The sequence below is a fragment of the Salmo trutta genome, chromosome 28, assembly GCF_901001165.1.
Source record: "Salmo trutta chromosome 28, fSalTru1.1, whole genome shotgun sequence".
Lineage (NCBI taxonomy): Eukaryota > Metazoa > Chordata > Actinopteri > Salmoniformes > Salmonidae > Salmo > Salmo trutta.
The window spans coordinates 36,392,731-36,410,730 of record NC_042984.1 but is presented as its reverse complement, the minus strand read 5'-3'; the positions used below and the strand labels follow the sequence as shown (position 1 = coordinate 36,410,730).

At 43.6% G+C, this 18,000-nt stretch overlaps 2 protein-coding genes across 2 annotated transcripts; one reads left to right on the top strand and one right to left on the bottom strand.

The window, feature by feature from the left end:
• The first annotated feature begins 56 nt into the window (after positions 1-56).
• Positions 57-5,036, top strand: fbxw12 (F-box and WD repeat domain containing 12). Its single transcript, XM_029719851.1, has 10 exons — positions 57-262; positions 519-556; positions 2,231-2,400; positions 2,499-2,623; positions 2,827-3,033; positions 3,124-3,288; positions 3,404-3,629; positions 3,798-3,979; positions 4,244-4,374; positions 4,493-5,036. The coding sequence occupies exons 1-10, from the start codon at positions 167-169 to the stop codon at positions 4,590-4,592; spliced, it is 1,440 nt and encodes a 479-aa protein (XP_029575711.1). The 5' UTR covers positions 57-166; the 3' UTR covers positions 4,593-5,036.
• LOC115166128 (protein tyrosine phosphatase domain-containing protein 1-like) lies at positions 4,811-12,051 on the bottom strand. Its single transcript, XM_029719850.1, has 10 exons — positions 11,632-12,051; positions 11,023-11,119; positions 10,055-10,220; positions 9,881-9,961; positions 9,644-9,765; positions 9,407-9,544; positions 8,270-9,303; positions 7,769-7,963; positions 5,450-5,560; positions 4,811-5,350 (listed from the first exon to the last, which is right to left on the bottom strand). The coding sequence occupies exons 2-10, from the start codon at positions 11,030-11,032 to the stop codon at positions 5,216-5,218; spliced, it is 1,992 nt and encodes a 663-aa protein (XP_029575710.1). The 5' UTR covers positions 11,033-11,119; positions 11,632-12,051; the 3' UTR covers positions 4,811-5,215.
• Positions 12,052-18,000: the final 5,949 nt, after the last annotated feature.

The window sequence follows — 18,000 nt, the reverse complement described above, 5'->3', positions numbered from 1 at the left end:
GCAGACAAATAAGTATTGGTAGTATTGAAAAAATAAAAAGAACGGAAAGGATTTTTGTCCTTTCAGCCTCCCCGTAGCCTATGTAGAAATGGTGGACAAAATATTGATAATGCGCTGATAGTCTTACTTCACAGCCAGCAATACAGCACAGCTGTAAAACTTCGAAATGGATTATCATCCTTACCTAACTAATGATTGCCTAATTCACATTTTCTCTTTTTTTCAAGAAGATGATTTAATTCGAGCATCAAGTGTCTGTAAGGTAAGAGAGTCACAAAAACTTGCGGAAGTAGAGGTATGAAATCTGGTTATGTAAAACAGTTCTGAATATATTCTCTATTTTCTGTTATAATGTTCGACATATTGTTATTTTGTCAAGTGGTTGCTTTACTTTGAAACATCATGTTGTTATTATTAGTTTGTAATATATGTTGATAGATTTATTTTAATAACTGGACTGGTGTGACAGCCTGACAGCCTATCTTAACAACCCCCATACCTTGTGGCTTTTTATCTAGGAATGGCAAGAAGCAGCAGAAACACCTTGGTTGTGGCGGTGAGTTTGAGGGTTTTACCCACTGATCAGTTTTACATACCCATGTCAGAATGAATAATATACTGGGTGGGTATGAGGTTGGTTAAGATATGGGTGAGGGCGGGAGTGTGGGTGGGTTGATTTGCATACTTTATTCACCAGACATTTGCATAGCTTATTCATCAATGTTTCTTGGCATGTTTTTGACAATGTGGTCAGCTGCATCATATTTGAAGTACAGTGCCTTCGGGAAAGTATTCAAAGTAAAAATACTCCTTTACTTTTTCCACATTTTGTTAGGTTACAGCCTTATTCTAAAATGAATTAAATGTTTTTTTCCCCCTCATCATTACACACACAATATCCCATAATGACAAAGCAAAAACAGGTTATTAGAAATGTTTTCAAAAATGTTTTATTATTATAACGGGAATATCACATTTACGTAAGTCTCTCCAGAGATGTTCGATTGGGTTCAATTCCAGGCTCTGGCTGCGCCACTCAAGGACATTCAGAGACGTGTATCAAAGCCACTCCTGCATTGTATTGGCTGTGTGCTTAGGGTTGTTGTCCTGTTGGAAGGTGAACCTTTGCCCCAGTCTGAGGTCCGGAACGCTCTGGAACAGGTTTTCAATCAAGGATCTCTCTGTACATTTCTCCGTTCATCTTTGCCTCAATCCTGACTAGTCTCCCAGTCCCTGCTGCTAAAAAACATCCCCACAGCATGATACTGCCACCACCATACTTCACTGTAGGGATGGTGCCATGTTTCCTCTAGACGTGACGCTTGGCATTCAGGCCAAAAAGTGTAATCTTGGTTTCATCAGACCAGAGAATCTTGTTTCTCATGGTCTGAGAGTCTTTTAGGTGACTTCTGGCAAATTCCAAGCGTGCTGTCATGTGCCTTTTAGTGAGGAATGGCTTTTGTCTGGCACTCTACCATAAAGGCCTGATTGGTAGAGTGCTGCAGAGATGGTTGTCTTTCTGGAAGGTTCTCCCATCTCCACAGAGGAACTCTAGAGCTCTGTCAGATTGACCATTGGGTTCTTAGTCACCTCCCTGACCAAAGCCCTTCTCCCCCGATTGCTCAGTTTGGCCGGGCGGCCAGCTCTAGGAAGAGTTTTGGTGGAACCAAACTTCTTCCATTTAAGAATGATGGAGGCCATTGTGTTCTTGGGAACCTTCAATGCTGCAGAAATGTTGTGTACCCTTCCCCAGGGTAGGGTACACAACACAATCCTCACACACAACACAATCCTATCTCGGAGCTCTACGGACAATTCCTTCGACCTCATGGCTTGGTTTTTGCTCTGACATGCACTGTTAACCGTGTGACCTTATATAGACAGGTGTAAGTCTTTCCAAATCATGTCTAATCAATTGAATTTACCACAGGTTGTAGAAACATCTCAAGGATGATCAATAAAAACAGGATGCACCTGAGCTCAATTTCGAATCTCATAGCTAAGGGTCTGAATACTTCTGTAAATAATGTATTTTATTTTATTTTAATACATTTCTAATACGTTTTTACTTTGTCATTATGGGGAATTGTTAGTAGATTGTAGATTTTATTTTATCCATTTTAGACTAAGGCTGTAACGAAACAAAAAGTCAAGGGGTCTGAATACTTTCCAAAGGCACTGTATATTCTATATAACACGTATATTAATGCCTAGTAATCTGTCCCCACAGAGAAATGTGTCTGCAGCGTTGGGGTTTCTGTAACATTGCGGTGCTGGGCTCTGAACATGGGAAGCAGGCTTGGAAGAGCTACTTCCTGCGTCGCTCTCACCTGGAGCTGAAGATGACCAAGGGCAGGTCCGGTGGGGACTACACCTGTAAAAGCTTGAGGGGACACACAGGTGAGCATACAGCCTCTCTCTTTCTTTAGAAAGGATGGAACTGTCTATGGAAACAGTATTTAGATAGCTGTATGGTCTACAACATCTATATCTTCCAGGCAGGGTGGTTGGGTGTGTGTACCTGTCAGGGAACTCTCCCCAGCTCCCTGACTTCTGGAGCTCCACCCCTACTGTCTGCAGTTCATCCTCAGATGGTACAGTCCGTGCCTGGGATGTCCAGCAGGTGAAAACAATATTGCCCTTTTATACTTATTATGAGGCTTTATTTACCAGGCTTCAGAGTGCGTTACATTGTATGTAGGCTTCTCATCCAACCCACCACCAAGGTGTAGCACCCACTTCAGTAGCCATATTATATGGTCTACACAAAGAAGGATTTGCAGTTAGCACTTAGGAAATGGTGTTTCTTTTTCCCCTTTTAACCAGGGGGTACAGCTGTGGTGCAGTCCTGTTCAGAGTCCTCTGACTGGGATGGTAGCTGACGGTGGGCATGGTGGAGTCATCACGTCAGATTCCACAGGGCTACTCAAAGCCTGGGATGGTCAGAGTGGACAGGAGATGTCCTTCTACTCCTCAGCATCCCCACAGTGCACCTTACTGCCCTACAGTATGGAAGGCAGCTCTTTTCTCTCAGTGAGTACCCAAACAGCCAACCATGTCTGGTTGGTTGCCAGATCAATATCTGACTGACACATAATACATCATATTTTTACTTTTCACCAGGTGGGGACCAGTCAAGGCTCTGTCCATACTCTGACTAGCCCCTCACTGTCAAAGCTGTCCACTCTGGTGGTGTGTGACACATTCAAAGTAAACCTACTCCTGGCATCGCCAGACAAAAAATGGATCCTAGCTGGAACTACAGAGGATATGGATATGAGTCCAAAGGTAATTGTAACAAGTGACATGTTTGTCTATAATAATTATTATGGATCCCAGAAGTCCTGAAAAGTAGTAATGTTTCGTCTTTGTTCAAATGTGTATTGTGTTGTTTGACTGGCAGGTGTTGTCCAGTCAGAGTGTGACGTGTCCCTCTGAGAAGGAGGATCTTCTGTGCCAGTGTCTGCCAGTCTCAGGCTGCAATGCTGCTGCCTTCCTGCCCTCCCAGCCGGCCAGACTGGCCACGGTCCACTGCAAGAACAACTCACACTTAAACACGCATCACAACAAGGTCCTCTCTGTGTTCGACATCATCATAAAAAAGACCAGATTTAAGACAGAGATCCAGGGTAAAGTGTCAAATTGAGATGTTTAATATCTTAATCTATTTAGATTATCATTACCTGTTACGTTAGCAAGCTTGTCCCCATGTGCCATTTTGTCAGTTGTACTCATTTTTGGGGTTATGCTAGAAATGGAGATTTGGCCTAACTTTCACAGATGTTCTACTATTTCAGTTGAGCAGGTGGAGAAATTCGAGTTGGTATTTGAGGGCAGGACTTCGGACATCCTTCTGGAGGGCAAGGGAAGCAGCACTCTGGTTGTAGCTGCTCACAGAGAGCTGAAGGTCTACACTGTGAAAGGAGAACTCATCTGTAGCTTCAAGGACCATACTGAACCTATCTGCTCTATTTGTGTGGTATGCTTTTCACTCTTATTGTGCGTATGGACTACCGATAATAGTAATTACGCATTGGAATTTATATATTGGAGTTCAAAGCTCTATACATATATATTTTCCCATTGATTTATTTTTTAAATAGTTTGGCTCTTATTTAGCAGAATATCCCTTGGGATTCAGGCCTTGTGGTAAGAGTGTGTGGGAATTGACGTTTAAGGTTATATGGTGCTCGGGGAAAGGCTGTCCATGAAATTTATCCTAAAGGTGAGGCTTTTCTTTCAGGATAGTTTCCGTGTAGTCACTGGTTCTCGGGACCTGTCTTTAAGAGTGCTGACGTGGAAAACTGACAGTAACAAAGGGCTCACCCTGGAAAGTCGATACCACTTACTGGGAGGCTCTCACTCCATGTCCAGGTACAGAAAGACATTTCCGTCCGTCAAGGAAACAAATGGTACCTTCTGGCTCTGTATTTAAAGTTGGATTGTTATAATGTAGTAATGAACCGATGTACATTTCATGTTGTGTTGACAGAGGGTTCAGTTATGTGGTTTGTGACTACTCAACCATTGTGGCTTCAGTGGAAGCAGTGGATGGGAAGGATGTCCTGAAGGCCTACTCTTTCAACTCCTGAGCAACACTGTCCTCTAGGAGGACTTCGAAGGTACTACAGTAGTTAGCATCAGTCACTAACAATTAATTGTGCATGTTTCTGAGTAGTTTATTCACTGATGTTGTGCCTTGCCTTTACAAACCCTCTGTTTATGGAATATACATTGTAATCAAGAGTTATCGCGGATGTGTTTATATGTTATGCAAAGCATGCAAGTATGAAGGGGAAAAACATTGCAGTTTGCTGTGCCATGATACTTTATTTTTGTGAAATAACACATTTCTGTACAGGAATGAATGGTTATAATCACTTAGCTGGCTTTGTGGAGATTAGGTATTTAAATCCCTGTGTTGGATGTTACATGTTCAGTATAGCTTAAATCTTTTGGGCATATACTGTAACAAATACTGCCCCTTGATCTTCTTAACCAAACTGACAAACTCAAATAAACTGCTTTTTCTTGGGTCTGCATTGTAACTGTACAATACAGAGGTAAACAATGGAAAGTGATCTTTCATATACAATACACTTACAATATTCTGTCATTAATTACTGTACAGTATGTTAACGATCCAAACTGCGCAGGAAGGCACACCATATGTTTTAATATAGCAAGGGATGGTCTGGAACAGAATACAGCAGGTTTATGGGATCAGTACAGTAGGGATGGGCGCCATATCTGGTACCTCATCCTCCTCTATGGCTATAAACCTCATGTCGTGTAGGACCAGCCTAAGGATCTCTGTCATGGCCGGATACACCGCTGAGCCTTTTCCCATCTGTGGAGAGTCAGAACGATTGAGATACCCATTGAATATATATATTTTTTAACTGTGCCGCGGTTAAAAAGGAGAACCCTACATCATCTAGTGTTCTACCTTTGTGAAAGCCTTGATGGTGCGCTCCAGGAAAGCAGCCTCCACCTCCTCTGGAATTGTGAGAACATGAGCCATACAGTCCAGAATGCACACTAACATCTCCCTGGGAGCCTGGAGGGGATGTGGTTGAATAGAATAGAATATAACTTTATTGTCCATTGGTTAGAACTAAAATGTGTCTTCTGCCTTTCACAACACCCCCAGATACACACATCCTTGGATGAAGAGCAACTGTGGGCGTTAAGTGCCTTGAGATCGTACATGGGATCAAAGACCAGCACCCTTTTAGCTGCCAGTTCCATTCCCATTTTGTGTTGCCTGGCCCAAGGCTTGTACCAGCAACCTTTCAGCTGCTGGTCGGCCTCTCTAACATCTAGGCTACTGCCACCCCAAATAAGTTGCTTAACTGAACAGAAGTAGTCAGTATAAATTAATTTCATACAGTATGGAGCTATTCCAAGTTTTCTGTAGTAAATCTGTCATGTGGAGTATGATTGGGTCCAGAGTGAGAAGCCCTTTTGTGGCTCAGTTGGTAGAGCATGGCACTTGCAACGCCAGGGTTGTGGGTTCGATTCCCACGGGGGACCAGTACGAACAAATATGAAAATGTATGAACTCTACTGTAAGTCACTCTAGATAAGTGCCTGCTAATTGACAAATGTACAGTACCAGTCAAAGTTTGGACACCTCTACTCATTCTAGGGTTTTTCTTTATTTTTACTATTTTCTACGATGTACTGTAGAATAATAGTGAAGACATCAAACTATGAAATAGCCCTTATGGAATCATGTAGTAACCAAAAAAGTGTTAAACAAATGAAAATAGTTCATATTTTAGATTCTTCAAAGTAGCCTCCCTTTGCCTTGATGACAGCTTTGCACACTCTTGGCATTCTATCAACCAGCTTCATGAGGAATGCTTTTTCCAACAGTCTTGAAGGAGTTCCCACATAAGCTGAGCACTTGTTGGCTGCTTTTCCTTCACTCTGCGGTCCAACTCTTCCCATACCATCTCAATTGGGTTGAGGTCAGGTGACTGTGGAGTCCAGGTCTTCTGATGCAGCACTCCATCACTCTCCTCCTTGGTCAAATATCCCTTACACAGCCTGGAGGTGTTTTGGGTCATTGTCCTGTTGTAAAACAAATAACTAAGCGCAAACCAGATGGGATGGCGTATCGCTGCAGAATGCTGTGGTAGCCATGCTGGTTAAGTGTGCCTTGAATTCTAAATAAATCATTGACAATGTCACCAGCAAAGCATCCCCACACTATCTCACCTCCTCCTCCATGCTTCACGGTGGGAACCACACATGCAGAGATCATCCGTTCACCTACTCTGCATCTCACAAAGACACGGCGGTTGGAACCAAAAATCTCAAATTTGGACTCATCAGAACAAAGGACAGATTCCCACCAGTCAAATGTCCATTGCTCGTGTTTCTTGGTCTAAGCAAGTCTCTTCTTCTAATTGGTGTCCTCTCTTCTTATTGGTGTCCTCTCTTCTTCTTATTGGTGTCCTTTAGTAGTGGTTTCTTTGCAGCAATTCGACCATGAAGGCCAGATTCACACAGTCTCCTCTGAACAGTTGATGTTGAGATGTATCTGTTACTTCAACTCTGTAGCATTTATTTGGGCTGCAATCTGAGGTGCAGTTAACTCTAATGAACGTATCCTCTGCAGCAAAGATAACTCTGGGTCTTCCTTTCCTGTGGCGGTCCTCATGAGAGCCAGTTTCATCATAGAGCTTGATGGTTTTTGCGACTGCACTTGAAGAAACTTTCAAAGTTCTTGAAATGTTCCGTATTGACTGACCTTCATGTCTTAAAGTAATGATGGACTGTCATTTCTCTTTCCTTATTTGAGCTGTTCTTGCCATAATATGGACTTGGTCTTTTATCAAATGGGGCTATCTTCTGTATACCACTCCTACCTTGTCACAACACAACTGATTGGCTCAAATGCATTAAGAAGGAAAGCAATTCCACAAATTAACTTTTAACAAAGCACACCTGTTAATTGAAATGCATTCCAGGTGACTACCTCATGAAGCTGGTTGAGAGAATGCCAAAAGTGTGCAAAGCTGGCATCAAGGCAAAGGGTGGCTTTTTTGAAGAATCTCAAATATAAAATATTTTGATTTGTTTAACACATTTTTTGGTTACTACATGATTCCATATGTGTTATTTCATATTTTTTATGTATTTACTATTATTCTACAATGTAGAAAAGAGAACAAATAAAGAAAACCCTTCAATGAGTATGTGTCCAAACTTTTGACTGGTACTGTAAATGTAATGGCCTACAGTAAGTGCTGCTGACCTGGTCCAGTGGTTTGAAGACAGCCTCTGGGTTAGCAGGGTCCATGTTGTTATGGTCCAGATTCTGTACATCCTTGATGGAGATGACTGGCTCCTTCAGCTGCTCCAGCCAGGTCCACATCAGCCCAGACAGCACAAACGGGTCCTTCTCCAATGTACACAGCCTCTCCCATGCCCCTCCCATGTTCAACTCTGACTGCAAAAGCACACAGAATACACAATCAGTGTCACCAAAACCCACATCAGGTGTAGTGGAGCTAATAATCTAACGCCACTCCAGTATTAAAAACGGAAAGTCAAACCTCTATGAATTTCCTTTATATACAAACTTAGTTGTCAGATATTGTTCAGGTAAACAGGATTCGTCAATTGTGCTATGCTACTCTATTACTACCACCACATGTCTGACTAGACTATTTCAATATATAATATTGTATGTACAGTATTCCAAAAGGTAGATACAGTATTTTAATAACAATGGTGTTGAATATGAAGTTCGTACCTGCCAGGCTTGTAGTCTCTCCCTGTGCTCCTCCTCTCCATCCACCTCCAGATCCACAGCCAGGGCCTGGGCCACCAGCAGCTGCCTGGCCTCCTTGGACAGCTCTGTCTGGATGGTGATGAAGGGCACCTCTGACTCCTCTATCTGAGACACATCACCATTGTTCGCTAACTTGCCCCTCTGCTCCTCCTTCCACCTAAACAACATGCTGCTATACCCTTTCTTCTCGGGGTTGCACTCGGACTCGCTGCGCTGGCAGGCTTTCTGTGTCTTCTTTAGGAGCGGTGATCCCTCTGCGAGGCTCTTCTGCTCCCAGAGGGATCCATCTTGGGAGCCGTAGGTGGTGGTTATTTGCCTGGGCCCCATGGGGCTACCTATGGCCGGGGTCCTAGGCAGGGAGTTCAGGGAGGGAGAACAGGCCACAGACATGTTGCAAGCGGACAGCGAGTTGGAGAGGGGTAGGGTCGGCAGGTTCAGCTCAGAGCCCAGCCTCCGCAGGTCCGACTCGCTGTAGCTCAGGCTCTTGCGGTGGTAGAACAGGGGCGGTTCGTTGGCGTGCCGGGGTTTGGTTGGGGGTCCCGGTAAGCGGGGCTGCCCTCCAAGGCCGCCTCCCCCGACGCTTCCCTTGGTGAATCCAAAGTCACGATAGCGCTCAAACTCTATCTCCTCCTCGGCCGTCATGTCAAGGATGTCCAGCATGTCCTCCTCGATGACCTGCCGGTTCTCAGCGATGTCCAGCAGCAGCTTGCAGATCACCTGGATGATCTTGGGCAGGTGCCTGAGCTCCCGCCGCTCATAGCCATGCAGCATGTGTCCCTGGCGGGTCAGGAACTGGGACAGGGTGATGGGGTTAGTCCTGGGCTCAGCGCAGGAGAAAATACTCCTGACAGGGACTAGGAACTGGGCAAACTCCCGCACGCAATACAGCTGACTTCTGGTCTGGATGGAGTTTGGTCGTTTGGAACGCACAAACACGATGGCCTGGTCAGCGGTCATCCTGGTGGCGAAGACCAGGTAACACGCTAACAACACACCTGATGGAAGACAGTGGCAAAACCGTTAGCGAGAGGGTCAGTCATGTGACCACAAAGCATAATCATTCGATTAATAATACAACTTTTTTGTCCTATACATGACCTGTTCTTCCCAGACCAGCATGACAGTGGACAGCCATTTTCCCCTCCTGCATCGCAAAGGACATGACCTTCACCATGTCCAGGATGGATGTGAGAGAGGCCACCCCATAGTCATTCCAACCGAAGTTGTAGAAATATACTGGAATATAAGGACAGTCATTATTTAACCATTCACACAGTAAATTTGCCTTGGCTCCCTTCAGTTTTTCTCATTGTAGAGGAATGGTCATAGACTTACTGTTGTTCTCCATGAAGACCTCAGGTTGGTAGGAGAATCCACTCTCTGATTCCAGTGCATTGGGACCACAGCTGGCGTGTTCCCCAGGTCTCTGCAGGTTTATCACTGTCTTCAGGCCACATCTACACACACGAACACAAACAATTAATAACACATCAATTCATTTATTTGATCTATACTAGGAGCATTGAATTGACTTATGGTGACAGCAAAGCCTGAAATAAAATATAGTGTTACCTTTTAAACTGGTCAATAATGTTGTACTTTTCTATTAATACAGTAGATGGTCTGGCCGTGGCAAGTAGGTTTTCCGTGACCCTGAAAGGAAAGACATGTTTCTGCATTAAACTTACGGGTATAATTCACTTACATTCAACATACACATTTTTATAGAGCCTTTCTGATTCCTACCAGGAGGAGTAGAGGCCTTTGATGGCTTGCTTGTCCTTGCTCCAGCGGTCAGGGTTCTCATACTTGCAGTTCTGACCTCCACACCCTATGGAGCATTGTGTGGCTCCAGGGATGACGTGACGTATCACCTCCCCCACCAACGTGTACTTCGACTGGGGTTTCCTGACTGGGAGTACGCATGGAGGGTTGGGGGGTTTGAAACAATGTCCTCTGTCATTTCAACCAGCTGACCTCAGCAGTTTACATTCAGAATTATATTTTATGTTGCAGTCTGGAAAGAACTGATACTTCAATGGACTACCATACATGTAAGTTTGACTAGTGGAGCCCAATCAATGTAATAAAGCATACACTAGTGTGTCTTCTTACTGAAACAAACTGTAGTGACAATATCTGTGATTAGCACATTGTAAAGAAGTGGTGTCAAGCTTAACTATGAGGTGTTCCCAATGTAAAGAAGTAGTGTCAAACGTAACTATGAGTTGTTCCCAATATAAAGAAGTAGTGTTAAGCTTAACTGAGGTGTTCACATTGTAAAGAAGTAGTGTCAAGCTTAACTATGAGATATTCCTAATGTAAAGAAGTAGTGTCAAGCTTAACTATGAGATGTTCTTAATGTAAAGAAGTAGTGTCAAGTTTAACTATGAGTTGTTCCTAATATAAAGTAGTGTTAAGTTTAACTGAGGTGTTCACATTGTAAAGAAGTAGTGTCGAGCTTAACTATGAGGTGTTCCCAATGTAAAGAAGTAGTGTCAAGCTTGACTAAGAAATGTTCAGCAGGGAGTGTGCCATCTACAGCAAGCTAATCTGTCATCTGGCACACACCACCAGGCTTAACAGCATTACTATAAAAATAGCAACGCAACACCCTGTTCAAACTCTCTTCAAATAGATTGAATTATATTAGTTAACGGTACTACATGATCCTCTATGTTAGAAATGTGAGTAATGATATAGTATAGGCATACCTGACTCCATTAGGGGGTAGGGGACTCCACTGCTTGTCTGAGGGTGGAGTGTTGTATGACTGAACACTCAAGCAGACCTCCACTGCCATGGCAGTGCCTTGGGACACACACTCACGTTAGTCTAAGATAAAACCTCATTTACATTTCATAATATTGAAATAGTGTGGTAGGTCCTTATATTGATCAGTTTACGAAGCTACATTGTAAAAAAAAACATACTGGAAGCTGTTACATGTAAGTTACTGTAAAAACAAGTACAGTATGTTACTGTAAATTCCAAAGAAAGCACTTATTTACAGTAATGTACTGGTAAACCAAAGTCGATTTGGAATTTACGGTAACATACTGTACTTTTTTTTGCAGTAATTTACAGATAACTGGCTGCCAGTAACTTACTGTAAAAACATGCTTTTTAAAAAATGTTTACAGTGTACACACATAATCAGAGAGCAGTGTCAGCTGTCAAAGATGATAGTCCAAGATGACATAGGTGACATCAACCATTATAATCCGTAATGTAATAATCCATTTAGGAATTGGAACATGGTTCGATAGTGCCTACCTACATCACACAGCAACCTCCCAATAAAGTATCCTCAGCACTTTTACCTGAAGCAAAAAGATTGTGGAGTTAGAGATCGTCAGCATCTTCAGACATCAACATAAAACTACTCCACTTTCCCACGTTGGACCACTGACACAGCAATGTCCTCAAATGCTTTCTTTCTCAGTTTTGGTAGTCCTGCACCACCTCGGGTCTTCAGTTAATTCAGTCCAGATTATCTTTGTAAATTAGGGTGTGGCAACAACACCATCCACTTCATCCTTTATGTTCACCAGGAACAGGCATTTTGCTTCAGCCATAGGAATACAGTACCCTGGCCTGGCCTCCACTGTGAGGTGTCAGAGAAAGGAGGACCATCAGAGGTGTAGGTTCATCTGTAGCATGGCTCTGAATGGTAACACACCTCACTGGATGCTCCTCCTCACTCCTTATTCATTAGACATGTACTGCACCTAGATCCATTCCTGACTCCTCCTTTCGGATTAACCCACTAATCTCATTGCTGTAGAAGTAGGTTCAAGAGGCAAAGGCCCCCGTGGCCACTTCACCTCACAGTAGAGCAAAAATTACTGATCATCTCTGACCATCTGTTTGAACTCCCTTCAGTTGATAACCACAATGAGATAATATTTGTTTGACATTTCATTACTGGCTCTGGATCAATCAGCCAGAGATATCATGTGATCAGAAATCAATACATCCAATTTCACCTCGGTCCGAATGGATAAATTCCCTCAAACAATACAAAATATTATTTTAGGGGCCAGTCATCCCTTTCCCCGTTGAGAGGACAAAATACTGCCTTACAGTATCCAGAGGCCTGACTACTGCAATGTGTGTTAGATACCAAACATGGATGCAATAGTGTTATTCTGAGAACTTTGATGTCATCTATATGGATATGTGAGGTTTAATATGCTGTATGTCTGTGGCCATCTGTATTCTGTTCAGAGTAAACCTCTATTGTACTCAGACTTCCCCCTCAGGCCATCACACTAAGGTGTGACCCCCTTCATAGAGAATGTTAGCTGGTTTGATCTGATTGGCTATCATAGTTGTATTACTTCTGATTTGGTCTGTGGTTGGTCAACAACTGATTTCAAATACAAACAGGTCAAATGGTATAAAAGTAATGGTTGGCCATTGTTCTGTCTCTTTTTGCTCTTGTCCACTATATGGAAAAGGTTGTATGTAAAATGCTCCGCAATACAATACCAAAATATTAACTGTAATCTCATGGAATCATTAAGGGTGCTATGCTGTACTGTATATATACTGCTCCAAAAAATAAAGGGAACACTTAAACAACACATCCTAGATCTGAATGAAAGAAATAATCTTATTAAATACTTTTTTCTTTACATAGTTGAATGTGCTGACAACAAAATCACACAAAAATAATCAATGGAAATCCAATTTATCAACCCATGGAGGTCTGGATTTGGAGTCACACTCAAAATTAAAGTGGAAAACCACACTACAGGCTGATCCAACTTTGATGTAATGTCCTTAAAACAAGTCAAAATGAGGCTCAGTAGTGTGTGTGGCCTCCACGTGCCTGTATGACCTCCCTACAACGCCTGGACATGCTCCTGATGAGGTGGCGGGTGGTCTCCTGAGGGATCTCCTCCCAGACCTGGACTAAAGCATCCGCCAACTCCTGGACAGTCTGTGGTGCAACGTGGCGTTGGTGGATGGAGCGAGACATGATGTCCCAGATGTGCTCAATTGGATTCAGGTCTGGGGAACGGGCGGGCCAGTCCATAGCATCAATGCCTTCCTCTTGCAGGAACTGCTGACACACTCTAGCTACATGAGGTCTAGCATTGTCTTGCATTAGGAGGAACCCAGGGCCAACCGCACCAGCATATGGTCTCACAAGGGGTCTGAGGATCTCATCTCGGTACCTAATGGCAGTCAGGCTACCTCTGGCGAGCACATGGAGGGCTGTGCGGCCCCCCAAAGAAATGCCACCCCACACCATGACTGACCCACCGCCAAACCGGTCATGCTGGAGGTTGTTGCAGGCAGCAGAACGTTCTCCACGGCGTCTCCAGACTCTGTCACGTGCTCAGTGTGAACCTGCTTTCATCTGTGAAGAGCACAGGGCGCCAGTGGCGAATTTGCCAATCTTGGTGTTCTCTGGCAAATGCCAAACGTCCTGCACGGTGTTGGGCTGTAAGCACAACCCCCACCTGTGGACGTCGGGCCCTCATACCACCCTCATGGAGTCTGTTTCTGACTGTTTGAGCAGACACATGCACATTTGTGGCCTGCTGGAGGTCATTTTGCAGGGCTCTGGCAGTGCTTCTCCTGCTCCTCCTTGCACAAACGCGGAGGTAGCGGTCCTGCTGCTGGGTTGTTGTCCTCCTATGGCCTCCTCCACGTCTCCTGATGTACTGGCCTGTCTCCTGGTAGCGCCTCCATGCTCTGGACACTATGCTGACAGACACAGCAAACCTTCTTGCCACAGCTCGCATTGATGTGCCATCCTGGATGAGCTGCACTACCTGAGCCACTTGTGTGGGTTGTAGACTCCGTCTCATGCTACCACTAGAGTGAAAGCACCGCCAGCATTCAAAAGTGACCAAAACATCAGCCAGGAAGCATAGGACTGAGGAGTGGTCTGTGGTCCCCACCTGCAGAACCACTCCTTTATTGGGGGTGTCTTGCTAATTGCCTATAATTTCCACCTGTTGTCTATTCCATTTGCACAACAGCATGTGAAATTTATTGTCAATCAGTGTTGCTTCCTAAGTGGACAGTTTGATTTCACAGAAGTGTGATTGACTTGGAGTTACATTGTGTTGTTTAAGTGTTCCCTTTATTTTTTTGAGCAGTGTATATACAGTGAGGGAAAAAAGTATTTGATCCCCTGCTGATTTTGTATGTTTGCCCACTGACAAAGAAATGATCAGTCTATAATTTTAATGGTAGGTTTATTTGAACAGTGAGAGACAGAATAACAACAAAAAAATCCAGAAAAACACATGTCAAAAATGTTATAAATTGATTTGTATTTGACCCCCTCTCAATCAGAAAGATTTATGGCTCCCAGGTGTCTTTTATACAGGTAACGAGCTGAGATTAGGAGCACACTCTTAAAGGGAGTGCTCCTAATCTCAGTTTGTTACCTGTATAAAAGACACCTGTCCACAGAAGCAATCAATCAATCAGATTCCAAACTCTCCACCATGGCCAAGACCAAAGAGCTCTCCAAGGATGTCAGGGACAAGATTGTAGACCTACACAAGGCTGGAATGGGCTACAAGACCATCGCCAAGCAGCTTGGTGAGAAGGTGACAACAGTTGGTGCGAATATTCGCAAATGGAAGAAACACAAAAGAACTGTCAATCTCCCTCGGCCTGGGGCTCCATGCAAGATCTCACCTCGTGGAGTTGCAATGATCATGAGAAAGGTGAGGAATCAGCCCAGAACTACACGGGAGGATCTTGGCAATGATCTCAAGGCAGCTGGGACCATAGTCACCAAGAAAACAATTGGTAACACACGTGAAGGACTGAAATCCTGCAGCGCCCGCAAGGACCCCCTGCTCTGGAAGGCACATATACATGCCCGTCTGAAGTTTGCCAATGAACATCTGAATGATTCAGAGGACAACTGGGTGAAAGTGTTGTGGTCAGATGAGACCAAAATGGAGCTATTTGGCATCAACTCAACTTGCCATGTTTGGAGGAGGAAGAATGCTGCCTATGACCCCAAGAGCACCATCCCCACCGTCAAACATGGAGGTGGAAACATTATGCTTTGGGGGTGTTTTTCTGCTAAGGGGACAGGACAACTTCACCGCATCAAAGGGACGATGGACAGGGCCATGTACCGTCAAATCTTGGGTGAGAACCTCCTTCCCTCAGCCAGGGCATTGAAAATGGGTATTCCAGCATGACAATGACCCAAAACACACGGCCAAGGCAACAAAGGAGTGGCTCAAGAAGAAGCACATTAAGGTTCTGGAGTGGCCTAGCCAGTCTCCAGACCTTAATCCCATAGAAAATCTGTGGTGGGAGCTGAAGGTTCGAGTTGCCAAACGTTAGCCTCGAAACCTTAATGACTTGGAGAAGATCTGCAAAGAGGAGTGGGACAAAATCCCTCCTGAGATGTGTGCAAACCTGGTGGCCAACTACATGAAACATCTGACCTCTGATTGCCAACAAGGGTTTTGCCACCAAGTACTAAGTCATGTTTTGCAGAGGGGTCAAATACTTATTTCCCTCATTAAAATGCAAATCAATTTATAACATTTTTGACATGCGTTTTTTTCTGTTTTTTTTGTTGTTATTCTGTCTCTCACTGTTCAAATAAACCTACCATTAAAATGATAGACTGATCATGTCTTTGTCAGTGGGCAAACGTACAAAATCAGCAGGGGATCAAATACTTTTTTCCCCTCACTGTATGTACAACTTACAGTACATTTGTTTGTTGATGTGAATAACAACCTAACTGAAGCAGCTATCATTAAGTGTGACATCCAGTCTCAGATACTGCAAAGTAGCCTGAATGACATAGGAAGCACTGTCAAGTTAGCTCCTGATTGGATTACCTGAGGTACGTGAAAGCTGATTATGTATACATCCACTAAGAAGGAAAGAAGTAAAAGATATGACGCTGACTATCTTAGGCCACTCTTTAACGACTCCACAATTAATGGTAATTGGGTCTTCTTAATTGGCAGAGAAGGTGTTACTTCAGGTTTCCTTGACGTCCCTATGGTAAAGTAGAACCTTCTGGTATGGTAGAAGGTGTTGCCAGCAATGGCTTTCACAACAGATGATTGATGAACGTGTGACAGGATCAGGGGGCTCAATTGTTGAGAAGGATCTTATTTAATATCTAAGCTTAATATTTCAGTCTTGTTGGATCCTCTGGGGACACAATGCACCATTGTGCAGGACTGTGCCATTACACATCACCTCATTTAAAGTGTGACCAAATACCACTACTTTTCTGCTTAGTTGTACACTCTTTTGTACAGATATCTAATTGTGTAGGAGTCTTACATAAAGAGGGTGATACACGGCCTCTGGGTGAGAGAATGCTGTTGAGAAGATTACCCTGGCCTGATGAGTGAGATCATGGTGTGGGGACAGCTACCCAGGGATAGACACTAACTAAATTAACATCTATAAAACAACTTATAGTCCCCACCGCTCGACACTTCATATAGACCTGTTTTGGTAGGTAAACAAAATGGTAATACCAGCTTAGTCACCTCGTGGTTAGAATGTCCACTCTTAGATGGATGGGGATTTGATCCCCGGTTGAGTCATACCAAAGACTATCAAAATGATGCCCCATTAAGGCCCTGCGACACACTAGCGCTCTGTCCAGGTGGTAAACTTGTACATCAAGCTGCCTAGCGTTACATAAACAGGAACCTTAAAGCCATGTTCACATTGGCAGTTTGAAGTGACTCATCCTATTTATTTGCATATCCGATTAGAATCTGTTCTTTTTCCTGCAGTCTGAACAGCTAAAAATCACATGGACTCTGATATTTCAAGCCACATTTCAAACCACCTTCGTAGGTGGTTTGAAATCCGATACAAATCAGATTCCTGGTCATGTGACTTGTCTGAAGGGTCAAATCTGATTTATTTGCCCTCAAGTGGTTTTCAGACTGTTATTTGGTATATCTTGCATCTTGCTAGCTACTCGGTTGACAGTTTTACAATAACATGTGGTAGCTAACGAGCTTGTTAATTGTTTGCAAACAAATTAGTGAATGTGCTAGAAAAGCTAAACAGCTACCTAGCTCACTAGTTGACTGCTGTGTCTAACCGAACAGGATTTATTTTGAAAGTTGGATCATCTTATCCTTTGAGGCTTTAAAAGTGTTCTTACACGATGATTTAGAAATGTCTATGAAACTGGAAAACGTCAGGCATTGTTGTCTTCTTCGCTTGCTACATAACTTCTGAGTGATAGAAAGAATGTGCACCACCAATCAGCCTACAACACTGCGCACACACCTGTCGTTACAACTAGCGTAGCCATGTCAGCAAATGACTGCTGTCTGGACACACACAAATCCGATTTGGTCACTTGCTGTTTGGACAGTCAGTAGTCCAAAACAGATTTGAAAAACAAAACTGATGAGCATTAAGGCCTGCAGTGTGAACAAGGCTTTACTTACACAAAATGGTAGTAGCTCCATTCTACCCTCCGATACCCTAGGAGTGGGGATATTTTCCATAGACAAGGTTTACCCTGGTTGCCTGTAGAGGAGAAAATGTTGACCTGATGGCTCCATCACCTGGCTACAAATGGCAGTGATGGGCAAAGATTCCAGCGCGGTATAATAGAATGAATCCTCACCTTGGTCATAAAGCAGCTCAGATTGCAATGTGTTGAATATTTCACCTAATAAAAAGGGAGTGACATCAATGTG

Excerpts from the sequence above, each read along its gene's own strand:
- fbxw12 (XM_029719851.1), top strand. The coding sequence starts at position 167 with ATGGATTATCATCCTTACCTAACTAATGATTGCCTAATTCACATTTTC. Across the intron at positions 3,034-3,123 it reads AAGGCAGCTCTTTTCTCTCA|GTGGGGACCAGTCAAGGCTC; the intron begins GTGAGTACCCAA and ends ACTTTTCACCAG. Across the intron at positions 3,980-4,243 it reads CTATCTGCTCTATTTGTGTG|GATAGTTTCCGTGTAGTCAC; the intron begins GTATGCTTTTCA and ends CTTTTCTTTCAG.
- LOC115166128 (XM_029719850.1), bottom strand. Across the intron at positions 9,766-9,880 it reads ATTATTGACCAGTTTAAAAG|ATGTGGCCTGAAGACAGTGA; the intron begins GTAACACTATAT and ends TCGTGTGTGTAG. Across the intron at positions 9,304-9,406 it reads TGCTGGTCTGGGAAGAACAG|GTGTGTTGTTAGCGTGTTAC; the intron begins GTCATGTATAGG and ends GTCTTCCATCAG.